General features: G+C 37.7%; 1 protein-coding gene across 2 annotated transcripts in view; it reads left to right on the forward strand.

Annotated features, from left to right (window-relative positions):
• The first annotated feature begins 2735 nt into the window (after positions 1-2735).
• Positions 2736-12099, forward strand: part of LOC128647971 (E3 ubiquitin-protein ligase TRIM23) — an 86079-nt gene continuing 76715 nt past the window's right edge. Inside the window, exons 1-3 of one of the 2 annotated variants that reach the window (XM_053700647.1) lie at positions 2738-3181; positions 4834-4929; positions 5887-5982. In XM_053700647.1, coding sequence (XP_053556622.1) covers positions 2981-3181; positions 4834-4929; positions 5887-5982 — 393 coding nt within the window. In that variant the 5' untranslated portion in view covers positions 2738-2980. Of the gene's footprint in view, positions 3182-4833; positions 4930-5886; positions 5983-12099 lie in introns of both variants that reach the window. The other variant, XM_053700648.1, reaches the window with a different exon arrangement.

Consider the following 12099-nt stretch of genomic DNA (forward strand, 5'->3'; position numbering starts at 1 on the left):
TGGTCCTAGGAAAGGTCAAAAGGCTTCTGCTATTTCCTTGGCTTCTTGGTTAAAGCTTTTGATTCTTCAAGCTTATTGGAGTCGGGCCAGGCCCTGCCTCAGAGAATTACAGCTCATTCTACTAGATCAGTCTCCACTTCGTGGGCTTTTAAGAATGAAGCTTCAGTTGATCAAATTTGCAAAGCGGCAACTTGGTCTTCTTTACACACATTTACTAAATTCTACTGTTTTGATGTATTTGCTTCTTCAGAAGCCCTTTTTGGTAGAAAAGTTCTTCAGGCAGCTGTTTCAGTTTGATTCTTCTGCTGATGTTTTTACCCGATAAATTCATTTCTTTCATATTGGCAAGAGTCCATGAGGCCCACCCTTTTTATGGTGGTTATGATTTTTTTGTATAAAGCACAATTATTTCCAAATTCCTTTGTTGATGCTTTTTACTCCTTTCTTTATCACCCCACTACTTGGCTATTCGTTAAACTGAATTATGGGTGTGGTGAGGGGTGTATTTATAGGCGTTTGAGGTTTGGGAAACTTTGCCCCTCCTGGTAGGATTGTATATCCCATATGTCACTAGCTCATGGACTCTTGCCAATATGAAAGAAATGAATTTATCAGGTAAATTCTTACATAAATTATGTTTTTGTAGGGCATTGCCCTAAAGAAATCAGCTCTTTTTCTAAACAAAAATACAAAGACCCACTAACATTACAAACCCCCACCCTCCCTCCAAACCCACAAAATAAAAACTATCTAAAAAACCTAATCTACCTCTTGCCCTGAAAAGGGCATTTGTATGGGCATTACCCTTAAAAGGGCATTAAACGTTTTTTTGCCCTTAAAAGGGCATTCAGCTTTTTTTAAGAAATGCCTCTCGAATCAGCCAATAGGAATGAGAGTTGCTTAAATCCTATTGGCTGATTTGAACAGCCAATAGGATTTTAGCAGCCCTAATTCCTATTGGCTGATTTAAGTTTTTCAGCCAATAGGAATGCAATGGTACCCCCAGTATAAAAGGGGTACCTTGCATTTGAATCCTCAGTGTGCGGCGGACGATCGTATGAAGAGGACCTCCATGTCGAATCGATGGACCTCCACCTTGGACCTTCGCCTGGACCTCCACCTCCGTGCATCAACCGCTCCGCCTCCTCAGGGATGAAGAAGATGCCGGTCCCATGATGGATGAAGATGGAGCTGCCAGGATGAAGATCGTTCTAGCGGGACTTCAGCAACTGTGAGTACCTAAAGAGGGGTTAGTGCTAGGTTTTTTAGGTTTTTTGGGGTGGTTTTTTTTTTTAGATTAGGGTTTGGGCATTTCTTAAAAGAGCTGAATGCCCTTTTAAGGGCAAGAAAAAGAGCTGAATGCCCTTTTAAGGGCAAGAAAAAGAGCTGAATGCCCTTTTAAGGGCAATGCCCTCACAAATGAAAACTTGTTTCCCCCAATGTTATATAGCAGCCACTCTTGGACCACCTATCCTATTCTATTACGAATAAATTAGGATTAGAGGGGTATGAATCATTTAGGGACACTTTTGGACCCAGAACATATTAAACATCTGGATTATTGGTTGAATAGAGAAAAGAGATAACTATCAATTAAACCATAATATCCTCTGAGAGAAGCCCAATTAGCAGGCTTTTAAAGCTATATCTTTAAATCATTCTATAAGAGGAACTCCAAAATTATATGATAATAAAAATGAGTTGACATATCTATAGGACTACTAAGGGACAAAGGCTTGTGGCACACTCAAACTATACTATAGAGCAGGACCTATTCTAGCAGAAATAATCTGAATAGGTTAGAAGTAGCCCCTGATGAAATAAACGTTCAAACTTCTATGTATCCTGGCAATGATAATGGCAAGGGTGTCTGGACTGCTAAATGCAATACTAGAGGGAAGTTGCCAATAAATATGTTAAAGGGACAGTGTAGACCAATTTTCTTATAACTGCATGCAATATTCTACGAATATGCACAGATACTGATATCAAAATCCAGTATAAAAAAATTAAAAACTTACTTAGAAGTAAACTCGCTGTTGATGAGGTTAGGCTGGGACACCCACTGAAAGGGACTGGGAAAGCAAAAATGTCAGACACTCTCCACTCCCCCCATATCAAACAGCTTATACAAACAGGAGCAGCAGCAAATCTGTAGACATCAGTATACATCTAAAACTTTGGGGCTTGGTTGGGAGTCCGAAAATCAGCACAATTTTATTAAAAAATAAGCAAAAGTATACATTGTTACAAAAACACTCCCAGATGGGCTATATAAATGTGTCATCTACAAAACACGTATGCAAAGAAAAATCTAGAGTACATATGTTAGTGTAGGTTTATTAATAATAATAATAAGAATAAAAAAGCACGTCAATATAGTACAGCCAATTGAAAATATAGGTAAAGCTATATAGTATATATAATATATAAGCAAATGTTTCTGCTGCTGTTCTATATATTTGTCAGGGCAGAATTAAAACCTATTTCGTGAGGTTGTAACTAAATCAGTCTCCCCTGCCGTTCGGCTATTTCCAATTCCGTAGTGATTACGCAGAATAAGCTAAACTATTTACTCAAACAAATGTCCATATACGAAGATAACATATGACAGTTGTACTGCTACAACTAAATACTACGTGTTGGTATTTACTCCAGCAGCAGAGCCGCTAGCTCCACCCTAGGGAGAGCAGCACCTCCCAGACAATGGCAATCCCAGCCATGCACCTCGCACTCGGAAGTGCTCAGCGAGTCCCTCCCATAGCAAATGAACACAGACGAATTAGACGTAGACCGGTAGCTGTAGCGCCAAGTTCTATTCGCATGTTTTGTTAATGTTGTCCTTTTATGCTTTTCATCCGAACAGGCAATACAAAGTATAAGGGCATTTTAGCTTCTATGCCTCTGTGTTTATTTCCCTCCTAGGACATGCAGCCTTAAGCAACAATACCGGTTAGTGCATTGCCTGAGCCTGGGGAAGATGTCAGGTTTGCGCAGCTTCGGGCTGGCTGCAGCTGTACTGGCTGCTTCTGGAGGAGTGGCGCTTGCAGCTTGGAAATATCTCTCTGCAAGAGAACAAAAATTAAATAGTAAACAAAACTCAGATTCAAGGGAAAGTGAAGAACTTCCTGTAGAGCTGAACACAAGTGCAAACTTGACCACTGAAAGGCTGCTTATTGAGGTAAGCTTATGGCAGCGGTGATGAATGCATAGGAAGTCTAAACACACTATAGTTAGTATTCTCTTACATAGAAACATGTTCTGTCTGACTGAGATGAGAAAGAGACATTGAAAAAAATCAAGTTTGTCACAATAATTTTATTTAAAAGCAAGCAATAGCAAAGTGTGTAGCAGGCCTACCTAATCTAGAGCATATAAGGGGAGCTGTGGGAGCAGTGACAATTTGGGCTCGATTTATCAAACCCTGCTCCCCCGTTTGACTGAAGTTTTGCACAAGCGAACCTGCAGTCAGGATTTATTAAGCAGCAGTCATCAGACTGCTGCTTCTCAGCCCTGTTCTCCACCTCCTAGGTGGAGAATTTTAATCCTGTGAGATTGACCGCTGCCCGCACGTGATTGGAGCGCTTGTGTGCAATGGTAAATGCGGGAATCAGATTGCTGCCTGCCAGTAGAGAAGTTAGGTGAATATGTCCGCCCGTGGATGATAACTGGAGCCCTTTGCATTACTTCTATCATAAATTTTGCTTTGTTCTTGTGGTATCCTTTGTTGAAGGAGGAGCACTACTGGGAGAAAGCTGGACATATCGGTAAGCCAATGACAAGAGACACATATGTGCAGGCAGCCACCAATCAGCAGCTAGTTCCCAGTAGTGCATTGCTTCTCTTGAGGGCTACCTGGGTATTCTTTTCAACAAAGGATAGCAAGTAAAAAAGCAAATGACATAATAGAAGTACTTTGGAAAGCTGTTTAAAATAGCATGTTCTATCTGAACCAGGAAAGAAAAATTCCAGGTTTCATATCCCTTTAATACTTTGTGTATATATATATATATATTAGGGCTGCAACAACTAATCGGTAAGATTGATCATAAAAATAGTTGTCAAAGAATCTCATTATCAATTAGGTGGTCAGCGATTAGTTGGTTAATTGCACAGCACCAGCTGCTTCAATCCGATGAACTCCTGCACATGGTATTGTGCAAACATTTTTATTTATATATATATATTTTTTTTTTTCTATCTATCTGATTAATCGGATAGAAAAAGGATTAAAAAAATAAATAAATTTAATTTTTTTGCACAATCTTAGTTGCAGTAGAGCATCAGATTAAAGCAGCTGGTGCTGTGCAACTGACCAACTAATCACTGACCACATCAGATTTTGGTTTTAGTACAATGTATGCTCTATCTGAATCATGATAAAAAATGGGCTTCATTTATCTTTTACGTAATTTAACGATTTATAAAAATAAAAAAAAAGTACACTCATTTCATTAATTAATAAAAGTGTAGAACTATGTTTTCAATTGCAAATTATCAGTTTAAATTCTCCACTTTGTCTTTTAATTAAAAGTATATTGTGTACAAAGTATGTTATGGATTTTTGTATCGTCACCATTTTATTTTGTAAGCATAGACTGGCAAAAGAGAAAAAATTCTAAAGGCTAACACCGCTTGTAAATGACTAAATAGATGGTTTATTTCGGTTGAGATGACGTTGCAAGAGGTGCATCCAGAGTAAAATGGGAATTCTCTAGAAAATATTATTTGTGTTAATCGTGTGATGGTTTCTAGCCTAAGAGCTTAGCCGAAGTAAAGATTTATCTCTATAGCCAAGGTAATAACCAATGTCTTAAAACACCTTACATATAGGAGGATAAACCTACATCCAGCCAAATTGTCTATATTGAAACAAGCAGAGAAAGTGCTGCAGAGATGGAGGAACGTGTGGAAAAAGGGACATTGATTGTAAGTACCTCCTTAATTGTGTTTTGGTGGTAAAGGTATTTGTGTATGGTGATTAATTCCTTGCGCCAAATGGATGTAGGTACTATGTCACATAGTACTTTGTCCAGCGTATTGTGTTGATGTAGTACCTACGTCCAAAACTCTGGTGCAAGTTGTGGATACGCTGTCAGCTTTCACAACGGGAGCTGCAAACGTTGGCTGAACGCACTAATCGGGCTCCATTACCATATGAAATCCGAATCGAAACAGGCAATGTAATTGTCTATATCAGATACTGCCGTGGATGGATGGGAGGTGATCGATGAGTGAGGGATAGGGTGAGGTTTCCTATGCTACACAAAAAAATATGAGGCCAGGGAGGGATGAGGTCCTACACTATAGCACATAATGCTGGACGGGGACCCTACACTACGGGGAAAAAACAATCTTGAAAGGGGGGTGCAACACTACAGAAAAAAAGCTAACAAAGAGAGTGTTATGTTTCTGGCAAATAACAATTTTTTTAATATGATTGTATTTGGTGGCCAAATAGTGGTATGAAATATACAAAAATGGGCCTAGATCAATACCTTGTGTTGTCTAATTTTAAAAATATATATAGTTTTCATAGGTAAATCAAAGAAACAAATGCAATATTTCTGTTTACGCAACAATGCAAAAAATGATCTGATTCTTTGGTCAAAGTTTTTCTATGAAATTCCCTGTAGAGAAGGGGTTAATTGAATACTGCTAGTGTGTACTGTAAATTTAGATTCCATCTTTATTTCTAATTTATGTACTACAAAATATTCTGTCGCTATTTTCCATTCATTGCTTCTTAACTATTTTTAGAGGATGTTGAATGTTATCAATAAAACCATATGGACCATAAGTGGTTAATTCTTTTTTATGGTCAGGTGAGAGTCATTAACAGATGATTTGCGTATAACTAAACCATGTCTTACAACTCACATACAGGAGGATAAACTTACATCCAGCCAAACTGTCTATAGTGAAACAAGCAGGGCAAGTTCTACAGAGAGAGAAGAATGTGTGAAAGAAAGAATATTGATTGTAAGTACGAATTGTGTTAAGGTGGTTTAGTTATTTGAGTATGGTGATTTAATAGAATAATTACTGAACATTTACAAGCATTGTCCGCTAGCACAAACTGTGAATTTCAGATTGCATCTTTATTTCTCTTTAACGGTACCACAAACTAAAATGTTCTTTATATTTACTGCAGCTTGCTTGAAATATCTTTGTAGCGGTTTTCAATAAGGCTTTAGCTGTTTTCCGTTCCATAACACCATATGGAGAATAAGTGATTTATTCCTTTTTATAGTCAGGCGAGAGTCATTTGCAGATAATTTGCTTATACTTAAAACCATGAATAAAATCTAAATTTCAGCATACCGTTTAGAGTTGCTAAATGTGAATATTCTGCATCCCCTATTTCAGGAACATTAATTGTAAATACCTCTAAATTTGTTGTTTTCGTATTTGTGTTTGGTGAATAATTGATTAACTATTAAAACTTTACAAGGATTAGCCGCTAGCGTATGCAGTGCATATTATACGATTTCATTTTTTGTTTTCTCTTTTACCTTGCCACAAAATTAAATATTTACAATTTTTAATGCACTTTGCTCTAAATGTTTCTGTAGCTGTTTTCCATTCCAAGAACAATCTAGTAGTTTTATTCTCCAATTTTCATCTATTTAAAAGTATATTGTTTATAAAATAATTTACAGATTTTCAGTCGCCTCATTTCTAATTATTTTCTAATTTCTTTTTTTCTTTTTTTTTTTTTTTTTTTAATTATTTGTTATTGACTGAATGAGAAGAGGTTTATTTTAGTTGAAGAGGCATTGCACCAGGAGCATCCAGAATTTGTTGTTGTTAAGGGTACAGTAAGGACGATTGTGTTTTGAGGGAGAAGTAGTGGTTAGCATTTAGGTGCTAGGCTGTTCAGCAGTTTAGGGGGTTTATTAAAGTGGGCAGAAACCATTATAATAAGATTTACTGTTGTACAAGGCAGCCTACGTACTTTTTATGGTAACACTGATCCCTATATAACATAGGCACTAGTCTCACCTGTTCTGCAAGAAATCGGGTTCTTGAGCTTAGACAGGTACGCAGCGTTACTTAAAAAAACTACATTTATTGTTACTCAAATGCTGAATAACTTGACAGTAATGCAGCATATCTACGAAAAGCTGACAAGAAAATATCACAATTATCTTTCATTTATACATAGAGGTATTTTACCTCACAATTTCCTTAGTAGCCACATCCCATTGTAAATGGACTTTAAACAACCAATCAGGATGCCTGTCCTAGGACTTATATGGGTGCATGCACCTGGAATGTGCAGACAGTCTCTTTCTTTCATGTAATTGGCAAGAGTCCATGAGCTAGTGACATATGGGAAATACAATCCTACCAGGAGGGGCAAAGTTTCCCAAACCTCAAAATGCCTATAAATACACCCCTCACCACACCCACAATTCAGTTTTACAAACTTTGCCTCCTATGGAGGTGGTGAAGTAAGTTTTTGTGCTTGATTTTCTACGTTGATATGCGCTTCTCAGCAGCGCATATCAACGTAGCCCGATTCCTCTCAGAGTACAATGAATGTCAGATGGATGTGAAGAGAGTATCACCTATTGAATTCTATAGTTTTCTTCGCGGGAAATCTTTTTCATAGGCTCTCTGTTATCGGTCGTAGAGATTCATCTCCTACCTTCCTTTTTCAGATCGATGATATACTCTCATATTCCATTACCTCTACTGATAACCGTTTCATTACTGGTTTGGCTATCAAGCAAAAGGCTATCCTACAAACTAGATAAGTTTATACTGTTATCTTATCTGCCGTCATTATCTATGTTTCTATCTGCTATATGTGGATGGGTGTCTTTCGGTAAGTATGTTTTCATTACTTAAGACACTCTCAACTATGGTTTGGCACTTTATGTATTAATATAAAGTTCTAAATATATGTATTGTACTTATATTTGCCATGAGTCAGGTTTATGTATATTTCCTTTTGCAGACTATCAGTTTCATATTTGGGAAAAAACATATTTAGAAAAATATTTTTCTTACCTGGGGTATAGTCTTTTTTTTCAATTTGACTGCTTTTTCATTAAATTTTCGTGGGCAAAATTAGGCCCACGAGGTTGCAAAATGCTGATGTTTATTGCGTCTTTTTTGGCGCAAAGGTTCGTCCGGTGACGCAAATTCGTAATTTCCGGCGTCTTAGTTGACGCCGAGTTTCCTTGCACAAGGTTGCGTCTGCAATGACGCGAGTGTGTCATTTCCTGATGCTGTTAGCGCCAAAAAATGTCATTTTGCATTGTGCGTAATACTTGCCGCCAAATAATTTCATTATTTAAAACCCCATTCCTTTATGCCTCTTGCCTTTTTATATGTCAGAGGGCTATGAGGTTTGCATTTTTTTTTCCATTCCTGAAACAGCCATATAAGTAAATTGATAATTTTGCTTTATATGTTTTTTTTTTTCCTTACATTTGCAAGATGTCTCAATCTGATCTTGTCTCAGAAACCACTGTTGGAACCCTGCTGCCTGATAACAGTTCTACCAAAGCTAAGTGTATGTAAATTTGTGGAGATTATATCTCCAGCTGTGGTATGTAATAGTTGTCATGATAAGCTTTTACATGCAGGGAATAAATCCATCAGTAATAGTACAATGCCTTTTGTTCCTTCAACATCTAATGTACATGATATCCCTGTGAATATAAAAGATTTTATTGCTAATGCGATTCAGAAGGCTTTGTCTGCTATCCCGCCTTCTAATAAACGTAAAAGGTCTTTTAAAACTTCTCATAAAGTTGATGAAATTTCAAATGACCGACAACATATTGATTTATCTTCCTCTGATGAGGATCTATCTGATTCAGAAGATATTTCCCCAGATATTGACACTGTCAAATCTACTTATTTATTTAAAATGGAGTATATTCGTTCCTTGTTAAAAGAGGTGTTGATTACATTGGATATTGAGGAAACTAGTCCTCTTGATATTAAAACTAGTAAACATTTAAATTCTGTTTATAAACCTCCTGTGGTTACTCCAGAGGTTTTTCCAGTTCCTGATGCTATTTCTGATATGATTTCTAAGGAATGGGATAGGCCTGGTACTTCTTTTATTCCTTCTTCAAGGTTTAAAAAATCATATCCTTTGCCAGCAGTTAGATTGGAGTTTTGGGAAAAGATTCCCAGAGTTGATGGGGCTATTTCTACTCTTGCCAAACGTACTACTATTCCTATGGAAGATAGTACTTCGTTTAAGGACCCTTTAGATAGGAAACTTGAATCTTATCTAAGGAAAGCTTATTTATATTCTGGCTATCTTCTCAGCCCTGTCATTTCTATGGCTGTTGTTGCAGCTGCATCAACTTTTTGGTTGGAATTTTTAGCACAACAGAAAATGGATCCTGATTTGTCTAGCATTGTTCGCTTGCTTCTACATGCTAATCATTTTATCTGTGATGCCATTTTTTATATCATCAAAATTGATGTTAAACCTATGTCTTTAGCTATTTTAGCTAGAAGAGCTTTGTTTCTTAAATATTGGAATGTTGACAAGGTATCTAAGTCTAGATTACTATCTCTTTCTCTCCAAGGTAATAAGGTATTTGGTTCTCAGTTAGATTCGATTATTTCAACTGTCAGAAGATCCTTCCTCAGATATTGACACTTACAAATGTACTTATTTATTTAAAGTGGAATATATTCGTTCCTTGTTAAGAGGTGTTGATTACGTTGGATATTGAAGAAACTAGTCCTCTTGATACTAAAACTAGTAAACGTTTGAATTCTGTTTATAAACCTCCTGTTACTCCAGAGGTTTTTTCAGTTCCTGATGCTATTTCTGATATGATTTCTATGGAATGGAATAGGCCTGGTACTTCTTTTATCCCTTCTTCAAGGTTTAAAAAATTGTATCCTTTGCCAGCAGTTAGATTGGAGTTTTGGGAAAAGATCCCCGAAGTTGATGGGGCTATTTCTACTCTTGCCAAACGTACTACTATTCCTATGGAAGATAGTACTTCGTTTAAGGACCCTTTAGATAGGAAACTTGAATCTTATCTAAGGAAAGCTTATTTATATTCTGGCTATCTTCTCAGGCCTGTCATTTCTATGGCTGTTGTTGCAGCTGCATCAACTTTTTGGTTGGAATTTTTAGCACAACAGAAAATGGATCCTGATTTGTCTAGCATTGTTCGCTTGCTTCAACATGCTAATCATTTTATCTGTGATGCCATTTTTTATATCATCAAAATTGATGTTAAACCTATGTCTTTAGCTATTTTAGCTAGAAGAGCTTTGTGGCTCAAATATTGGAATGTTGACATGGTATCTAAGTCTAGATTACTATCTCTTTCTTTCCAAGGTAATCATTTATTTGGTTCTCAGTTGGATTCGATTATTTCAACTGTCACTGGGGGGAAGGGAGTTTTTTTTGCCTCAGGATAATAGACCTAAGGGTAAATCTTAAGCTTCTAACCGTTTTCGTTCCTTTCGACAAAATAAGGAACAGAAACCTAATCCTTCCCCCAAAGAATCTGGTTCTAATTGGAAACCTTCTTCAAGTTGGAGTAAATCCAAGCCGTTTAAGAAACCAAAGCTAGCCCCCAAGTCTGCTTGAAGCTGCGGCCCTCATTCCAGCTCAGCTGGTAGGGGGCAGATTAAGATTCTTCAAAAGCATTTGGGCAGATTCTGTCCAAAATCAATGGATTCAGAGTATTGTCTCTCAAGGGTACCAAATGAATAGGATTTCAGAGTAAGACCTCCTGTGAGAAGATTTTTTCTCTCACGCATCCCAGCAAATCCAGTAAAGGCTCAGGCTTTTCTGAAGTGTGTTTCAGACCTGGAGCTTTCAGGGGTAATCATACCAGTTCTGTTTCAGGAACAGGGTCTGGGGTTTTATTCAAATCTATTCATTGTCCCAAAGAAAGAAAATTCATTCAGGCCCGTTCTGGATCTGAACATTTTTAATCGTTCTGTAAGAGTGCCAACTTTCAAAATGGTGACTATAAGGACTGTTCTGCCTTTTGTTCAGCAAGGGTATTATATGTCCACGATAGACTTACTGGATGCATATCTTCATATTCCGATTCATCCAGACCACTATCAGTTTCTGAGATTCTCTTTTCTAGACAAGCATTACCAATTTGTCGCTCTTCCATTTGGCCTAGCAACAGCTACAAGAATCTTTTCAAAGGTTCTCGGTGCCCTACTCTCTGTAGTCAGAGAACAGGGTATTGCAGGATTTCCTAATTTGGGCGATATCTTGGTACTAGCTCAGTCTTTACATTCTGCAGAATCTCACATGAATCAACTAGTGTTGGTTCTTCAAAGACATGGTTGGAGGATAAATTTACCAAAAAGTTCCTTGATTCCTCAGACAAGGGTCACCTTTTTAGGTTTCCAGATAGATTCAGTGTCCATGACTCTGTCTCTAACAGACAAGAGACAAATAAAATTGGTTTCAGCTTGTCGAAACCTTCAGTCTCCATGCACATAGCTACTGAAACCATTCAGTAGCTATGTGCATGGAAGTTTTAGGTCTCATGACTGCAGCATCGGACGCGATCCCCTTTGCTCATTTTCATGTGAGACCTCTCCAGCTTTATATGCTGAATCAATGGTGCAGGAATTATACAAAGATATCAAAATGTAATATCCTTAAATCCCAATGTTTGACTCTCTCTGACTTGGTGGTTAGATCACCATTGTATAGTTCAAGGGGTCTCTCTTGTTCGTCCAACCTGGACTGTGATCACAGTAGATGCAAGTCTTTCAGGTTGGGGAGCTGTCTGGGGATCTCTGACAGCACAAGGGGTTTGGAAATCTCAAGAGGCGAGATTGCCTATCAATATTTTAGAACTCCGTGCTATTTTCAGGGCTCTTCAGTTTTGGCCTCTGTTGAAGAGAGAACCGTTCATTTGTTTTCAGACAGACAATATCACAACTGTGGCATATGTCAATCATCAGGGTGGGACTCACAGTCCCCAAGCTATGAAAGAAGTATCTCGGATACTTGCTTGGGCGGAATCCAGCTCCTGTCTAATTTCTGCGGTTCATATCCCAGGTGTAGACAATTGGAAAGCGGATTATCTCAGCCCGTCAGACTTTACATCCGGGGAAGTGGTCGCT

This window comes from Bombina bombina, chromosome 2, assembly GCF_027579735.1.
Source record: "Bombina bombina isolate aBomBom1 chromosome 2, aBomBom1.pri, whole genome shotgun sequence".
In the NCBI taxonomy this organism is placed as follows: Eukaryota; Metazoa; Chordata; class Amphibia; order Anura; family Bombinatoridae; genus Bombina; species Bombina bombina.